Raw genomic sequence first — 18975 nt, 5'->3', positions numbered from 1 at the left:
TTAAACTTACGTATTACTTCTTAGTTTAAAACGTGAATGCCAACAAAAAAGTTCAGAAGGAAATAGGCGACAAAAATAGGGTTAATTGCGCAAATTATTATCGAAAGTCAAAGTATAAAGGGTATATTTTATTGAATTTTTTTCAATGTGTTAATTTCGTTAGGCTTTAATCGCTGAATCTCCCCCCCCCCCCAAGAGGATCTAAATGCTTAATTTTACCCCACATAATGGTTATGTTATACGTTTTGTATGGCTAAGCGCGCGTTTGAAATATATTTATTATCAATATTAAGTCAACACTATTTTTGGTGGATTCCGGGTGAGATCAATGCTTGGTTCTGTTACAGACGGATTTAACTACTTCTAAGTTTTGAGCGTAATGGATTCGGTTTTTTAGTTCCTTAGATATGAATCTACTGTCTACACAAAAGTGATAATAATATTGACAAAAAGCTTTCTGCTTTCAAAACACACATTTAGTTTAGTGTTAACCTACAAGATATTTATTGAAATAAAGTTTCAGTACAATACAAAGAGAAACAAAAAGTTGAAACTTCTGGATTTTGTTGTAATAGACAGAAATTTTCTTAAGTCGGATAAATTTTTGTTTAAGACACGTCAAGGATTTGGATCAGCATACGAAACCAATCCAAGCACTGGATTCACGTCTAATATATTAGATACATCGATGCTGCTTCTTTTTAATATGAAGATGTTTCAGTACACATTCAGACGGAATTGAGCCTTTACCACAAACTCAGATTTTCTAATCATCATATCTTGGCAACCTGATGGTGTAAACCGATAATATTTCCAACTATTTATTATTTGATCCAACACAACGCATGTCTAAGGTTGCAAAGATAAAGGATCTAAAAAACCAGTGTTGGTGAAAAAGAAAAGAAAAGTATTAAATCAATTATATGTATTTCAGGAGAAGACACTTTAAGAAATACAATAAGTAAATGCCCATTGGTAAATTTTCGATACGCATATTTAATCTAATTTACAATACAGATTTGAATGCAATCATATTCTTAGTAGATATATGATATGGACCTAATACTTTAACCGAACTTGAACTAGGGATGAATGACAAAAAAATAAACATGTCAAAAATTATTAACATAATGAGGATTTCTCAAGTTTACAGCATATGTACGAAAAATTTACAAATCTTAAAGTTGACAGAAATAACAAATAAATGTTTCTAAAATCTACACCAGAAGGAACATTTCACATGTTTTATAATTGTGTAGATTGTAGACGGAAAATCAGGAAAAATTGAAAAAGATCTTTTTTTTTGGCGCGAATTTGAACCTTTTGATTTTAGGTCGAGCAATTTTACATTTCTGAACATAATTAGAAGAAATGAAAAAAATAAGTATTCAAGCGATAAATAGCAATATAGTTTGGTATAAACATACTTTTTTTCAATGAAAATATCGATAAGCGTCATAAATTCTCTGATGTATAAACATCTTAAGTGTACTTTCAGCAATTTTGTAGAACTGTTAAAATTTGACAATTTTCAGTAATTGATCTATTTTGCCTTTTACATGAAAAATTTAATTTTGTTAAAAGCAAGTTTAATAGATTCGATCAGAATTGATCTTTTTTGGTTTTAACTTTTCATAAAATACTGAACAATTAGTCGTAGGTGACAATGTACGATGTTTAATATGTACATAAGTTCTTAGTATTAACATGTACTGGTAAACACTATGTACCCGTTAACATCATGTACATTGCACATTTTTCATAGTACATTGTACAACAAGAACCACGTGTCACTATTAATTTTAGTTTTCTTCAGCTCCTGCCTTATCCAGACTTCCCAAATGTTTCAAACAGACGTCTAGTTCTGTCGACAGTGGTGAGATTTTCTTTAACTTTTCCCGAATTTCATGTCGCTGGACCGCGCTGAAATTTCCATATTTGAGTGCGTTTAGGCATGCGCTAGCCAGGGTCTTGAAGCAGGCTTTTCGGGTCCCGTTATGCGAGGGATTATCCCATACTGGCGTAGCCTAAAATCATACAAAGTTATTTCTTATCTTTTTTTTGGAATGCGATTTCAGTTTTAAGGGAAACAGAAAAATTTTTGATTTTTGATTACTAAAGAAGGATTGACTTCTTGCTACATTTCTACAAACTTTGCAGCCTGAAGGGTACTTTGATATTTCAAGCTGTAACTACATCATTTAGTTTCAAAGATTAAAATTAAACTTAGATCAGAGTCTAAAACTAAAGAACGAAAAGTTGACTTAAATTTTAAGTTCATGGTTAAATGCCACTTCAGGCTTAATTTAAACCTGAACTTTAACCGTGAGGTTAAATATTTAACCCTGTGGTTAAATATTTAACTCGCCGAAATCGACGAGTTAAAATTTAAACACAGGGTTAAAATCTTGAAATCTTGCATTTTCCCTATTGTCTATTATTCAATCATCATTCAGCTGAAAAAGTGGCATTTAACTTTACGATATATTTAAAAGTGAAAACCTTGTTAAAGAAAATTCACGTTTTAGATAAATTAATTTTTGCATGTAAACCCAAAAAACGGTTGTAACTCGAAATATAATATGTTTTGTTTTCGGTTACGTTATCAGCTGATTAGCGATGGTTATGTAATATTCTCCGTAAATCCTTTTCTCTGATTGGTTCAGATTTTCCCCGGGAAATTCAAATTAAAAATTGAGAAAGTTTAATATTTAAGTAGCTATCATTATTTTACAGAACTTTTAACCTCGAACTTAAAATTCGCGCATTCTTTAGTTTTAGACTCAGGTTGCAAAGATATGATGTTTATAAAAATTAGAGTTTAAGGAGAGCCATTAGTTCCATATTTTACCTGGACATACCCCCAGGCCATGATTGTATACTCAACCAGAGCAATCCACTGCTCCCCGGCCAACAGCTGTTTCACACCCTCACTCAACACTCGTCTAATTCATATATTTAGGTATCAATCAATAAATCAATCCAATCAATAAGCAATCAATCAATCAACTGCTCACCCGCCAACAGCTGCTTCCCACCCTCACATTGATTATTTTACCTGAAGGAAGTTAGGTGAACTCCTACTCTGTTAAACGCCATAGAATCAGTTTTAGATTCTAGTCTGCTATTCGGTAGGGACTAAAAATAATAATAAAAATAATAATAAGAGTAACATAGCTTCTAGCTTCGAAAACTTTTCTCTCTCAATTGATACGGGTTTTAAATCAGGTTTATAATATATTCTCCTGTATCATTACCTTATAAATATTCTTCTTATGCAGGTTGAGCTGTTCCTCTAGTACTGAGATATCTGGAGTTGGAAGGAGATGGGTCACACACTCTCTTATATCTGGGTTAACCTAGATATATATAAACTCTAGTATAGATATATCTGGAGATGGGACACACACTCTTTTTTAGCTGGGTTAACCTAGATATATATAGTAAGTAATAAGTAAGTAATTATATATTTATGAAATATAACAAAACCATACAAAATAAAGTGTTTCAGGAGAAAATATTTTCAAAACTCTAAAAATAGAGGTTGTGGGAATATTTCCCACCAATTCTAAAATAATATAAAAAAATAGAAATTAAAGGAAAAGGAAAAGGAAAGGAAAGTTACATATTTGTTGTTTACATTATATTTAATAAAACTGGTGGTTGATTGTTAGTATTTTTCGACGATGAACTAACAACTTTTAGAAATAAATATGATAGAATGTTAAATTTATTTTTTTAAATAGGCTTTATGGGTTGTGAAAAAGATATAGGTTCTACGCAAAACGGGCATTTTTTACTATCTTTTTAATGTGTTCCGATTTTAGACATCCTTTAATTGTTTGATTATGTAAAAGATTTGGTTTTTTTCTCTTTTCTTCCTTGTTTTATCATAATTGTTTTCTAATTTTAGATTTTTGTTTAGGTTTATATGTTCAGGAAACTAGTTACAGACGCAGTTCTTGTTTTCTTATTAAGAACCAGTTTTAATTTACTTTAAGGGTCACTTAGGAATTTTAATTCGATTCTAGTTGATTAACCTACCCTGATTAGTGAATATATCTTGCACAAGTAGAACTAGTTAATTAACTAATTAATTAGTGAATATATCTTGCACAAGTAGAACTAGTTAATTAACTAATTAATTAGTGAATATATCTTGCACTAGTAGAACTAGTTAATTAACTAATTAATTAGTAAATATATCTTGCACTAGTAGAACTAGTTGATCAACCTACCCTGAGTTTATGTTGAACTAGTTGAACTAGTTGATTAACCTACCCTGAGTATATCTTGAACTAGTTGAACTAGTTGATTAACCTACCCTGAGTATATCTTGAACTAGTTGAACTAGTTGATTATTCTACCCTAACAATATATTGCACTTGTAGAACTAGTTGATTAACCTATCCTGAATATATCTTGAACTAGTTGAACTAGATAATTATCCCACCCTAACTATATCTTGCACTTGTAGAACTAGTTGATTAACCTACTCTGAGTATATCTTGAACTAGTAACTAGTTGAACTAGTTGATGAACCTACCCTGAGTATATCTTGAACTAGTTCAACTAGATGACTAACCTACCCTAAGTATATCTTGAACTAGTTGAACTAGATAATTATCCCACCCTAACTATATCTTGCACTTGTAGAACTAGTTGATTAACCTACTCTGAGTATATCTTGAACTAGTAACTAGTTGAACTAGATGATTAACCTACCCTGAGTATATCTTGAACTAGTTGAACTAGTTGAACTAGTTGATCCACCTACCCTGAGTATATCTTAACTAGTTGAACTAGTTGATTAACCTACCCTGAGTATATCTTGAACTAGTTGAACTAGTTGATTAACCTACCCTAAGTATATCTTGAACTAGTTGAACTAGTTGATTAACATACCCTGAGTATATCTTAACTAGTTTAACTAGTTGATTAAGCTACCCTAAGTATATCTTGAAGTAGTTGAAATAGTTAATCATCCTACCCTGAGTATATCTTGAACTAGTTGAACTAGATGATTAACCTACCCTGAGTTTATCTTGAACTAGTTGAACTAGATGATTAACCTACCCTGAGTATATCTTGAACTAGTTGATTAACCTACCCTGAGTATATCTTGAACTAGTTGAACTAGTTGAGGTCTAGATAATCCTTGAACAGATACACTTGGATCAACTACTGAATCATCGTCCAGTCTAATCTGAAAATGGTTTTATAATATAAAAAAAATAAAGTTTGTTTAAATGTTTAATCTACTTTTTTTCGGAAAGATGGAAGATATTAATTGTGCTCTTTATAAAAATATTAAACTTCTGGCATTTCAGACAAGAACATAAGTTTTGTACCCCCACTCCATTCCTATCAGCTGTATACATACAACCCTGAGCAGAATTTAAAAAATATAAATTTGATTTGTGGTTCTTAACCTTATGAGAAATATTTTACATTAAGATCCTGAAAGTTGATCCTTCCTCATAAAATTTTCCATAAGTTTACAGAAACAGTTAGGTAAGGGAATATACACCCCTGAACACCTATTGTAGAAAACTTACTCTTTTTGCCAGAGGACTGATAGGGGTTATATCTGGGGGTAGAACGTACATCTGTGGAGAGGGTGGATTATCAGATAACGTTAATCTTTTCCTAAAATATGATTATAAGATAATTATAAAAATAATTTAAAAAAGAATATTTACAAGCAGATATGCTTCAAAAAATATGAACGTTTTGAAATCATAATTTAAATATCTATTTAATTATAAATACTTCTCAAAATGCAAAATAGCAACTTTGACGGAAAAAATAAGTTTCAAAATAGATTAAAAAGGATTTAAACGATTCAGTAAAAACTAAATATATTGCAAACTTTTTAAGCATTCAAATTTAAAATGTGAAATCGTTTGAAATCTAAAAACTGAAAAAACGGATTAACTAACAAACAATGATTGTTTAACCAACGTTTTGATAAACACGCCTCTAAACCAAAAATGATGAAGGTTTAGAAATTCGACCCCCCCCCCCCCTTCTTCAGCATACCTTGGAGACAGTCTGATGTTAGGAAGGGATAGCCTTGAGTTAGCTCCCTGAATATTGGATAGTTTTGCTCTCTGCATCTGTTGTCTTAATGGAGTCACGTCGGGAGAAAATGTTAACGGAACCTTAAAATAAACAAATTTTTTATTTTTTTGGAACTGATATTTACACTTTTCAAAATTACATTCCCCCCGGTGTGGTGTCCTTTCTGGGTAAACGTTAAATAATGGTAGTAGACTCTACGCAGCAAATTTTCCGCGGCATTCGTGCAAAATTCTGTGAATGTAAACAGTAAATTAAGTGTAAGTATTTCTCATATTTGAGAATCAATCAAGTTTTGCTGAGCGATTGACAATAAAAATCAATTGTTTTAACATTAGGGATCGATATTACAGCTTAAAGTTTACGTTAATTAATTGTTAAGGATACTTGCAACTAATGAGAGTTTAATGTATAGTTAATTACTCCTGTACTCACATTATATATCAGCATATAGTGTATATTTTTAAGTGTATAAATATAATTTCTAATTCTGAAATTTCAGATAAAATACCAGATTTCTGTTGTGCACATTGCCGTATACTGCAAAAATATGCGCGGATGCCGCGGAAAATTTTGCTGAGTAGAGTCTACTATCATTATTTAACGCTTACGCAGAAATAACGCCACACCGGGAAAAATTACTTGGGTGAAGGGAATAAAAGTGAAAATTTCACCCTCTTTAACACCTTTATACAGAATTGTATATTTTTCTGAAAAATTATTTCTATTTAAAATTATTTTTTTCCCCCGGGGAGAAAAGTTTAAAAAACTCCAATTAAAGTTTTTTAAAAATTGAATTTATTACCAAAATTGATTCTGAGCAAAACTGAAGTAGTCGGCGATTATGCTTTTACAAAAAGGCGACTTCTCTAAGAAAATATGGATTTCTGGTTCAAAGTTTTTTTCTTCCATAGTCATGATCATTGTATTGATATTTACGACGGCAACTGGCATATAAAGTGAATACAGATGATAAATAATAAATGAATGAAACCTGTCTTCTGCCCCTAGCTTGAATAACAGCTTCGTCTGGTGACGGTGTATGTCCATCCTGTAATCTATTCTCAGAACCCTGAAGCATAATTGTTTTGTAAACATAAACAAGATTCCCTGCTCTGTTTGTCAAGCATCGTTTACTAGATCCAAGAAATATTAGAACAAAATGAAAAAGTTTATCAAAAGTTAGTTTTCTTATTATTTGTGAAATAATTTTCCCCACTTTAGCAATGATAGGTCTATAAATAAGTTTTNATGGGACATTTCAAAGAAAATATACAACCCTGCCTGTGGGGTCCTGCAGCAAACACATATGAATAGTTCAAATTCAGATGGTAAATTGTTTTGCGGGATGTTTTATTTAAAACTAAACTTAATACAGGGGAAGAAAGTTCCAACCCGTGTTTATGTTCCAAACCTGACACTCAGTGCCAGGTTTTGGCACAACTGTTATGATCAACGTTTTAGTAACTCTTCTTGTCCGGAGAGGAAACCTCAATTAAAAAAACTATTTCCAACATATTATTAAGCATGACGTTAACTACAAATATCATTATTTACTTCTCTTCAAAAATTGAAATGTGAGTGATCATTCATTTTCAAGTCAAACCCATACAACTTTCAAAACATATCAAGGTTTTCCATTTTCGCACATATCACGAACATAATTTCCAAACAATCCATACTTTGGAAATGTTCAACAATTCAGAGAAAAACGCACTTCAATAATTTACAGAATAGCATGAATCGCTGAAAATATTTTTATCTACTAAATTATTCTATTTTTGTTTTGCAAATTATACTTTTAGTTAAATACAGCCGATATCAAGTTTCCTCCATTTTCAATTAAAAATGACCTGCATTTTTTCTGTTCAATTAAATTTTAAGAACAATTTGTTGTTCAAATTATAATTTTTCAACGTTTTACGTAGTTTTATTTTGAAATATCAGACGGAATATATAATTTACATTTTTATTGTTTCATTATTTAAATTCTACTGTATACGAAAATTTGCTTTGTTACCAAATTGTGTAAATGCTGGAAAGCATCATTGATTCAAATGGGTGAAATTTCTTAAAATCGCGATATGATCCAAAACATGTTTTGCGCCCAAACTTAGTATTTGCTTCAAAAATGTGACATGTTCTAAACTAATATCAATAATTATCAAAAATTGAAATTTATCTATTTTGAGGGTTTAGTATTTAAATGTTTGATATACAAATGTAGCCTTAAATATTCTAAATTAAAATATGCGGGTTGTTTTAAATTGACATTTTCTAATTTATCTTATAACTAACATAAAAAAATGTTTTTTGGGACGTACAATATTCTAAATAAAATTAAAGTTGTTGAATATAAGAAGGGTAATCTACATTTTTAAATGCTAAACAGATGTTAAATTTAAAGAAAAATAAGTTATTACATTCTAAATTTCAATACACGCAGAAAATTGTAAAGTTCCTCAACAGTGTACATGGTTTATTTTGTTTTAAAAAGATTAAATAATTACACATTGTTATTAAAATCTCTGTCAATTTATAAGGTACAAAATGGATGCCAAAATTTTGTAAATCTAAAAGATTTCGTTAATACTGTTTTTTAGGAATAATACTATATATTGTGTTTACTTTAAATGCCACGTTGAATAAAACTATATTTAGTGAACCATTTAGAAAATTAGAAATTATATTTATATCTATTATTTGTCGATCTATCATTAGTTAACAATTTAGATTTGTGTTTTGAGCAGTACTTTTGGATCCATTTAATTTTGATGCGGATCCGGTTTCTAGATTCGCAATCGAAACAAATGGATCCGGATCTAGATTAATTCTTTATATTTACTGATTTTTTTAACAGAGCAGAATTTTAAAATATTTTGTTTTAATTTTTTTACTAATTTTTATGCTAAAACTTGATGAACTATTCAAAGAACAGGACATTTTTTATAAACTCTCTGAATAGTTCAGATTTGAGTTTTGAGAGTAAATATTTTTCTGAACTTTTTGGTTGATATTTTACCCCTTGGATCTGCATATATTTATGGATCCGGAAATCTTGCGGATCAAACGGTTCCAGATCCTTAGGACTGGTTTGGAGAGATTTTTTTATGGCTTTGGTTCATATTTTACCCCTTGGGTCAGGACCCGGATCAAGAAAGCCAAAAATACGGATCCAAGAGATCCGGGCCCTCCGGACTGCTGCAAATGTGTATCTTACCGAAACATTGTTATCCCTAAGAATTGGAGGAGTATGAGTATGGTTTGGATTCGGCCTCAGCACCTAGAAGTAAAAAATATGTTTCTCCACCTCTCACGTAATAATTTCAGCTCTAAGAGGAAAATATATATTTTTTAAATCGTTAATTTTCCAAATTTTAGTAAAACAAATGATTTGTTAGTGCTCCGTGCAAACATTTTTCGAGAATTTTCCAAAATTGTAATCCCGAACCATAACATTTCCTAGGAATTTTGTCTGCACACACAACATTTAATTTGATCCTATCTATCATCATTAGAATTAATATCCGATATAAGTCTGATATATGTTTTTTCATTGATTGACTTATTAATTAAGGCTTCTGTCAAATATTTTTTCTTCACTTAAAACTAATATTTCTTGAAAAATACTAAATGTTTAAGGAAAAAGTTGAATAAACCAAAAAATGTTAATATTTATCAAAGATTGATCACAGAATACAAAGTTTGATGGCTGCACAAACCATCGAACAGTGATTAATCAGGAAACAAGAGAAACTAATTGAATTTCTAAACCAAAGGAGGGAGAGGGGGGGGCGGCTGGATAAATTTGAAGCCAAAACAGACAAAGGAGCCGAGTCAAGGGTAAATAATTTTAGAGAGATTTAGGGAGAAAAATTGATAAATTAGACATGAAAAGTCTCGTTTTTCCTTCATAATTTTTTCCTTTAAATTCAAGATTATATTCATTTCCCCCAACTCGGCGAATAAATGGGCATGAGACCATGATTTTTCAGAATAATAAACATCTCTCGGCCGAGCAAGACGGCTAGAATAGTCTAGAGGATTTGGGTCAAAAAGCGTTTTTCGGAAAGCATTAAATCATTATGAATCTCTGTTCTAGGGAACCCCCCCTCCTATTGCTTTTGCACACTCCAATATAATTTTTCAACTCATTCCCCAATTTATACTTTTTATTATTTTAAGACAATGTCTGGACCGAGCACCGCGGCTAGGCCACATCCAAGTTTAAACATGTGTAACATAAGATCTCTATAGATCCAAGGTAGGGGGGGGGGGGGGAGATCAAACCCCCCTTATCAGATAAACTTCATATGCTCATCTTAGGTAGTGGGGGGGGGGGGAGATCAAAAAGCGTTCTCTAGGAAATGACCAGCATAATAGTCCAATGATGTCCTCGATTGAACACCTGGTTGTCCTGGTTCTGAAGAAGATTGTTCCCCATCTCCCTGAGATTAAATATTCCAGATACTCGCCGCTCATTCAGATCCTAAACAACATTAAAAGGTGTGTGTGAGAAAAAAGAAGGGATTTCTTATTATCAATTTAATGGTTCTTTTGAAGTAACCCATCAGACCTCCCCCCACCCCCCGTTTCATGCACGGAAACTTTACTATGGGGTCCTATCCCTGTAACTCATCACGTGTACTCCATCGACCACTATCTAAATATAAATTTGGCTTGTCTGTTTGTCTGTCTGTCTGTTTGTATCCAATAAACGTCAAAACGGCTGAACCGATCGGGCCCAAATTTTTTGTGAGACATCTAGGGACCCCAGGGAAGGTTTATGAATGATCAAAATTTTAAATATTTGTCTCCATCAAAATTCGATCGTCATTAAATTTTTTAAAATTTTGAAAATCCACGAAATTATTTGTGAAAATCTGCGATTTATTTTTGTTTTGTTTTACGATGTACACAAAGAGAACATGTTCACAATTAATTTAGAAGATGGGCGCGAAGCGCCTTCTAAGGCTAGTCATTTTAAAAATTCCTTTAAGTTGTTATTAATAAATTCCAATTTTTTTCCAAATGTGTAAAAAACTAAATATTTACTTGCAGAGTTCTCGTCGTCTGCCGAGTAGTTGGGGACTGTGGAGAAAATAGCCTAAATAATCCTGGCTCGTCCATGTGTAAAATTTGTACTCTGAAATATTAAACATAGCAAGTCAATCATACAGCTGCCGACAAAATTTTTGAGGGCCGTGGAATCATTAAAAATGAAGAATGGGTAACTTCCTGATGTACGATTTTTGGACCCCCCCCCTTCCCCTCTCCTTTCAATTTTGTACATGGATCTTATATGTAAGACATGGATATAATTGACCATGTGGCCGCAGCTCCCGGCCACACACTAGGACGGACCCGACGAATGAACAAGGCCTGATAACAATATTCATAAATTGTTTATTTTCAAGCAGAAATCTTCATCTTACATTTTTAAATGTAACACTTAACTTTCTGGCGGGTTTTTTCCTGTTCGAGGCTCGAGCTCTGATAGAGTACTGCGCTAAGCGATCAGCTGATCTTGAACAGGGATAAATATACTTTGTACTTTAATTCTCGATTTTATAATCTTGCAATCAATTCACATTGTTTGCAAAAATATTTATTAAAATGTTATTTTTTCGATAGCCCTTTTTAGATTAAAGGGACACTGACATTGAAGTTAATAATCGTCTTTGAAATTTTGAGTAAAAATAAGTCTTATCTTTCTTGTCTCACTCTCCCATGATTTGAACCAATTATTAATAGAAATTGTAAAATAGAATGCAATATTGGTTGAAATTATACATATATATATATATGCCTCAGGGATACTTAAATGAGATACAAATTAATTTAAAGATTATTAAAAAAAGCATTAAAAGATGCAAGACGACATTTTAGTCCGTCTGAACTTATTATTCGTAAAAACTTTTTATTTAGAGTATTGATAGTAATGTTTACAATGGCCTTTAGCCTTGAGAATTGAGAAAGATAAAAATATTCTTTTTAAAACTAACTATAGTATAATAAAATTTCTACAATAACTCTATTGGTTTTCTTATTCCTGTGATACTGATTTTCGCCATTCTTTCTTTCTTTTCATTCTGGAGGGGGGGGGTGGCGCCCCCCCTCTCAGGTGCTAGGGGAGGGCGCGCGCCCGGCCGCCCCCTCCCCAGTTGCGCCTCTGCAAATGATTGATTTATATTACGTTTAAATGAACAATTGTCAGCCCTTTAGAAGATTAAGCGAGTCCGCTCTCAAATTTATATTTGATTCAGCTCTTTTACCAAAAGGGGGTTTCTGTTATTTCTGTTCATTAAAAGAAATTAATTCCCGAAAATATAGCATTCGATGCTTTAGAGCGACACGATATTTTGCAAATTGTTTCTTGACTGAACTGAATCAATTTCAAGATACAGGGTAACCCACATCATACAGGGTGTCCCAAAAAAACATGGGAATTCAGTGACGAATTCGATATCGTCTTTTTAAATAATTCTTTGATTTAGTATAGTGATACCTACTGAGAAAGCCGTAATCTTTAAGAGTTTCGTCTGCTATGTTCACAATTTGTTTGTTTATGTTTTGACTGCATACAGTTGTACTTAGTAAAACAAGAAAATTGCAGTATACAAACAGAGTAAACTTGTCCGTCTTCACTGACATTATTATAGACTCATCTTTACAGTCTTTAACCCTTTTCATAAAATAAACTCTAGCAGACATAATAATATTATGGCTTTTGAAAATAGAAATTACAATGCTAATTCATAACAAAGACGATATCCAATTTGTCACTGAATTCCCATGTTTTTTGGGACACCCTGTACTAGATCGCTTTTAGCTCTAAATTATGTGTTCAGAGACTTTTCAGAAAATTGGATCATTATAAAATACAGATAAGGTTTACGTTCTGAAGCCAGTAGCTGCTTTTTGCTTCGCGCAGAATCTTAAAATATCGCCGGCTTTCTTTTGAGCTACCTTTTGTAAATACATGATACTTCGACTCCTAATTGGGGAGGGGTTAAAAACTCTACTGCAAAAAAAGGCAATCAGAGCGGTTAATAATAGTACCAAGGCACATTCAAATCCATTATTTTCAAAACTGAAAGTTCTTAATCTTGATGATACATACAACTTAGTGTTCTGATATTTATGCATGAATACTTTAATGATAACCTTCCCTCTTCCTTCCAAAATATGTTCATGTCTTGAGCTGAACCGAATAGAACAAAATCATATAAATTAGAACGGGTTTTAAACAATAATTTAGAAGGCTTTCCTAAATTGTAGAATGAAATTTAATTTGACCTTAAAGAAACTGAATCTGCAAAAATGTTCAAACAGAGTAATCAATATTTATCTTGACAATTATGAGAGGTTTAAATGCGAAGAACCTAGCTGTATATCGTGTGAATAAATTTTATATAAAACCAAAATAACTGAAACTTTATAAGCTTATTTCTGTTTATGTAGCTGCCGTTGTTAACATCCTGTATTTTAATTTATCAATACATAAAAATCCCTCTGTTCTCACCCTGCCACAGATCACCTGACAATCTCCTTCCTTCCAATCAACTCCTTACCATGTCTTGATATGTGTAACCAATTATATTCAGTACTGTTAATTAACTTCGGGCCAACCACTCAAAACAACCATCCCTGGTTAGGCGGGTCCAAACTGCATAGTAAATTGTGATTGCTTATTTGTAATATCTCATGCTTTCTAGTTGAAGAAAAATATGAATATGAATAATAATTTAATCCATTGACTGGTTTACTTAATAAGACACAGATTTGGAGAAGAACAGACAATTTTCTTCATTTATCCTTCATATTCTTATTCATTTTCATATTAATAACATACTTCACAGAGAACTTGAAGGAGGGAAAGGTAAATACGACACTAGTAGAGGTTCTAAAGGGAGTGTTCGCGAAAAACGAAAGAGAGAACAGACTAACTCTTAAAATGTAGGTTTCGATCGCTACTAAGTTTGCGTCTAAAAGGAGAAAATTGTTTAACACAAAGAATGCTCATTTTTGGCGAAAGCTCCCTTTTAAAACCCTTATCTCTACCAACTACATCCGACTGAAAAAAATGACAACTATTTTAAAATTTAATGAAATCACAGAATATTTGGCGCAAACTAAATGAGTTAAAATGCCACATAATAATGCGAGTTTGTGCCGGGCTGAGTGTTATTCATCACTCTTCTATACATTTCATTCGAAGCACACGAGTCCAAATGAAACGCTGGTTAAGAACTACGGAAATTTCGGAAAATTTTCGTAGAATAGGTTTCATTTAGACCCTTGTCACAATTTCACAAATAATTTCATTGACAATTTCTTAATTTCTCCAATTCACTCAAAAAAAGTATTGGGTTTAACATCTTGCCATATTGTCTAAATTCTAATTACCCCCCCCCCCCGGAAATAAGTAGAAATAACCATCTAACACACCAAAAGTACACAATTTAGACTTTAAATTGACTAAAATGATATTTACAACGAAATAACAAATAAATATGAAAAATTCCAAACTTTGGTTAATTTTTTAATTTCCGCAAAATCATGAATAAATGAACACAAACTTTTAAACTTAAGAGAAAATCCCCGAAGTGACGAAAAATCCAACTCAGAATGAATCTTTACATATTAAATGATAAAACTGAGGAACCAACATAAATTAATAATTTTGCCAAAACACTGATAATTTCTAGAATTCTTATACAGTCTAAAAAAGACAGGTGAAAAGAAATTAACTTTTTCCTGTGTTTTTGAAACAGTATTGTCATTTTACAGAAAGATTAAAGAATAAAGAAAGTTCACTAAATTTTTTTTTACATTTCCACACATTGCCTAGTACACTTTTATGCTAGAATAGAACGGTTAGATTAGATATTTATATTAATTTTATCTCATCGATGATTTCACTATTTTATATGGTTTTCATGACCACACGTTCAACTTGGGAGCGGTCATATTTTCAGCATTTATATCTGCATGCCCGGGAAATTGGGACGCACTGTACGTTTCTTGACCAGCTTTGTAAAGTGACGCGTCCAGCGCATGCGCATTTACAGCTGCGTTCTGCGCATGCGTGTGCCGAGATCGAGTAAAAGATTGACTGCGTAGAAGTCTATCACTGTCAGAATTAGTTAAAGGTGGGAAGGAGGAGTCCACGAGGGCACTTTGAACCCCACGAGTGGGTCGACGAACCCCCTGCCCCCCTAGCTCGGGTTTGGGTTGACCGACACGTCATTTTGACCTGCCGGCCTTCTTCTTGATCCGCCGCTTAAAGAAGCAACAACATTTTGTCTCACCCTCCTGCAATAAAATTAAGGTTGAATTAAATTAAAAAAGATTATATGAATTATTTGCCGTTATTTACATTCAGGAGATTAAGAGTCCACAGCTCACAGGATGTAAACCAATTTCTCTCTCATTTTCTCAAAACTTTAAAGTTTCATTTTTTCCCCCAGGGATGTTATTTTCTCAAAAAATCATTGTCCCCCCCCCCAATTTTTAGAAAATATTTTTTACCCCCAGAAGTTATTCAATATAAATTCTTACACGGACAATGATTTTAGAGTTTAATGTACTGCATTATGGAAAATCAGTAATTTTTAGTGGAAAATCATCAATAGATTTGTGGGTAAGGGGAGTAAGGGAGTATTAAAACAAAGAAAAAAGTTTCCTCATAAATCTCTAAAAATAATTCCCCCCCCCCCCATATATAGGGGAGGGGATTCTGAAAATAATCAAACCCTGCATTTTGATCATATGTGTATTTTACCTGCTCTTGATCATTGGTGTTGGTGATTGGAGCATTTGACCGGTCTTGTGTTGCCCCCTCGTCATCACGTGATAGGTTTGTTGAACCACGTACAACCTAAAAATAATAATTTTGTCTCCTAGCTGGAAAAAAAGACCATGACACGAATATATCGTCGTTATTTAATTAATTCTTAATATTCCCTCCGTAGTTCTTGTAGCATAAATCCGTTAGTCACGATTGAAGAAAAACAACTCAAGAAAATACTATTCTCAGGGAGAAAACCGAGGATATTTCAGACATTCATGATCAGACAGATCTTGCAAGTGTACATATTCCACTCTTAAGATTACCGTCCTTACCGAATCTTGTATATAGTCTAGTAGTGATCTCTGCTTATTTCGATGCCTTATCATAACTCGTAGTTGAGTAAGTCGACTTTAAGAAAAAAGTTAGTTTCCAGGAAAAGGTAGGTTCCCAAGCTAGTAGAATGTAAAAACGAATTAAAGCAAGCATATGATACATAATTACAATTACTGAAAATAGTTTGCGGGCTAGAATAGTCTTGATACTAAGGTTTAATCCAGAATTAGTCAATACAAGTGATTGGTACTATACTGGTACATTTTCTACATTTTCTACATTTTAGGTATTTCAAGTTGAATAAGCACTAGGATTGAAGTGAACTAGAGAACTAGTGTACTGTAATCTCGTATGAGATAATTAACACTGTATATATTCTATTCCCAGAATATATCAACTTTAAGTATTCATGAACTACAGTGTATCCCAATAAACATGGTACGAGAATTTAGGATTTTTCAGAAGACCATATTTTGGAAATCTCGAGCTATGAATTAAAATGATTTCATGTAGTTTGTTTCAGATACCATGCAAGATTTTTAAAAGTTTTTAAAAACTATCCTATGAAATAATTGTAGTTATAAATTCAAAAATGTCTGTTCAGAAATCCACAGAACAATTTCATATGATGATGGTGTGATAGATTGTACAGGATTGCAAGTAAAATGTTCCTGTACACTTAACATGTACGATATAATGGTTAAGACTGTACATGATTGTAAGTAAACTTAAGCTGTGGTACACTATAAATGTACGATATTGTAGGTACGATTGTTACAGGATTGTTAGTAAACTAAATGTACATGTACGATGCAGTGGTCACGATTGTACAGGATTGCAAGTAAACTGTACCTGTACACTAAACATGAACGATATAGTAGTAACGATTGTACAAGATAGTAAGTAAACTGTAGCTGCAAGTGTACAGTATACATGAACGATTGTACAGGATTGTAAGTAAACTGTAGTTTAGTATTAACGATTGTAAAAGATAGTAAGTAAACTGTAGCTGTAAGTGTACACTATACATGTACGATATTGTAGGTACGATTGTACAGGATTGATAGTAAACTGTACCTGTACACTGGGATGTCTGTTGTCTCCCCCCAGTCTTCCACCCAGAATATCAATTCCTAAAATAGTCAAACTTATAATTTTAAATTTGTTCTGTTTGTTTGTTTGTTTTCAATAAACGTAAAAACGGCTGAACCGATCGAGTAAGACATTTTTGAGGGAACTCATGTAACCAGGAAAACCAATGTCGAAATTTGTCATTTCTAAAAATTCGCCAGTTTAACCAGTAAAAATTTGATAACTGTTCAAAATGGCGACTGTCAAAGTTTAAAGCTAAAAATGTTTATAGGAGAGGGAACCATTGAGATTATGTTCATTCAGGGGAATTTTTATTTTTTAAATTATCCTCCCTCGAACTTCAAACATTTTTATTAACTCCACATCTACAAGTTGTGTGAGCAAAAGGTTTTAACCCCTAAATAGAAAAATATGATTCTTGTAAGAAAATCCGTGATTTTCTTAGAAGAAAGAAAGAAAAAAGCTTTCAACTCAAAAAATTCAGAAATCATTAAAAATTTATTGAACCCTTAATTCCTGATCTAAAACTTTTAATCAAAATATTTTTTAGGAACATTTTTCTTAGAAGGGCTAGTACTAAGGGGTTCCTTTTCAATCTGAAGAGTGAAGACCTATGACTGAAAGGAATTAAAAAAATTAACTTCGATTGTAATTAGCGAACTTCTGAAAAATAGCTCAAGATCAATGATCATTGATCCATCATGTACGCGCAAGGGGGAGGGGAAATAAAACGAGGAAAGCAGGAAGGAAAAAAAAGATAATGGAAAGAAGGGGAAGTGGTTGAGGGGATGAAATGAGACAGGATATCGAGAAAAGAGGAAGGAGAAATATGGGTTGAGGGAAAGAATATGAGATTAGATGATGGAGTGGGGGGGGGGGGTGGAAGAAAATTATACCTGAGGGTTTAGACTCGGACCAGGCCGGAGTACCTTTCCCTTCAGTTCTTCCAGTCTTGTGACGTTCACGTTCACGGTTATTTGGAGACAAGGGATCCTGGTTCTAAATAAAAACACACAAAATAGATTATGAGATATAGTAGTAGGGGGTACAATTTCTGGTCACGTGATTTAAGTTTAAGATTTTCTAAATTTTACATATATGAACTTTCGCATGATTTTAACACAGTTTTATATCAATTTCTCGAGTCGCGATCAAGAGCTAATGTGATTAGCTTTCAGCCTATACCCCCTTTCATTTTTCCTTTACTGTCCCTTTAAGCCGCGTCTCAAATCCCCCCAAAAACGGGTTCAATTGAGCGCCGACTTAAATCTTGAACAATTGAATACAATTTTAAATGGAACCAACCATACTTGAGCCCCGGCTCAAATTCTTTAAATTGGCCTCAGGAAAATCTTCTAACAACATATCCCGGAAAGATAATTTTAACCCAGAACAAGAATTCTTTATTTATCATTATTTTCTAGTATTCTTTTTATTTTTGATCAATAGGATGGATCAATGAGAGCTTGTCATAAAAAAAAAACAAGTTTTAAGAACAATTTTTTTCTCCTTCACTTCTTTTAGTTTATTTTTCATAACACGGAGTCGGCTCCGTGGATCCGCATGCTTGTTAAGGATCCAATAAACTCAGATCCGGATAATAAGTAGAGGTACAAATCGTTTTTCTTCCGATTACTATTTCTACTTATGGGCATATTCAGGGAATTGTCCGG

The 18975-nt window shown here is 32.7% G+C and overlaps 2 protein-coding genes and 1 long non-coding RNA gene across 4 annotated transcripts in view; all 3 read right to left on the bottom strand.

The window, feature by feature from the left end:
* Nucleotides 1-910: 910 nt before the first annotated feature.
* LOC111705248 (uncharacterized) lies at nt 911-11247 on the bottom strand. Its single transcript, XM_023477740.1, has 11 exons — nt 11137-11247; nt 10490-10570; nt 9302-9364; nt 7076-7153; nt 6043-6164; nt 5559-5649; nt 5111-5206; nt 3258-3359; nt 3059-3138; nt 2852-2945; nt 911-2027 (listed from the first exon to the last, which is right to left on the bottom strand). Exons 1-11 carry the CDS (start codon nt 11209-11211, stop codon nt 1803-1805), a joined length of 1107 nt encoding a protein of 368 aa, XP_023333508.1. The 5' UTR covers nt 11212-11247; the 3' UTR covers nt 911-1802.
* A 2925-nt stretch (nt 11248-14172) lies between these two features.
* Nucleotides 14173-14753, bottom strand: LOC111705253 (uncharacterized). 2 transcript variants are annotated; one of them, XR_002765971.1, is made up of 2 exons: nt 14664-14753; nt 14173-14334 (listed from the first exon to the last, which is right to left on the bottom strand). It is a non-coding gene; the product is annotated as an uncharacterized LOC111705253 (long non-coding RNA). The 2 variants fall into 2 exon arrangements; XR_002765972.1 differs by lacking the exon at nt 14664-14753 and adding an exon at nt 14533-14657.
* Nucleotides 14754-14896: 143 nt separating this feature from the next.
* The window catches only part of LOC111705252 (casein kinase I), a 17155-nt gene continuing 13076 nt past the window's right edge, over nt 14897-18975 (bottom strand). Inside the window, exons 13-16 of the mRNA XM_023477751.1 lie at nt 18199-18301; nt 17288-17343; nt 15869-15964; nt 14897-15399 (exon numbers count right to left, since the gene is read on the bottom strand). Of these exons, the coding sequence (XP_023333519.1) occupies nt 15331-15399; nt 15869-15964; nt 17288-17343; nt 18199-18301 (324 nt within the window). The 3' untranslated portion in view covers nt 14897-15330. The remainder of the gene's footprint in view (nt 15400-15868; nt 15965-17287; nt 17344-18198; nt 18302-18975) is intronic.

Source organism: Eurytemora carolleeae, unplaced genomic scaffold, assembly GCF_000591075.1.
Source record: "Eurytemora carolleeae unplaced genomic scaffold, Eaff_2.0 scaffold615, whole genome shotgun sequence".
NCBI lineage: Eukaryota > Metazoa > Arthropoda > Copepoda > Calanoida > Temoridae > Eurytemora > Eurytemora carolleeae.
Note: the sequence above shows the minus strand (reverse complement) of the source record. Positions and strands in the feature narration are given on the sequence as shown.

Bases quoted from the DNA above. Each gene is read 5' to 3' on its own strand.
- LOC111705248 (XM_023477740.1), bottom strand. From the start codon at position 11,211: ATGGACGAGCCAGGATTATTTAGGCTATTTTCTCCACAGTCCCCAACT. The intron at 10,571-11,136 runs GTAAATATTTAG...AATGTTGTTTAG, and splicing joins AGACGACGAGAACTCTGCAA to GATCTGAATGAGCGGCGAGT. The intron at 7,154-9,301 runs GTAAGATACACA...ATTATGCTTCAG, and splicing joins TTAGGGATAACAATGTTTCG to GGTTCTGAGAATAGATTACA.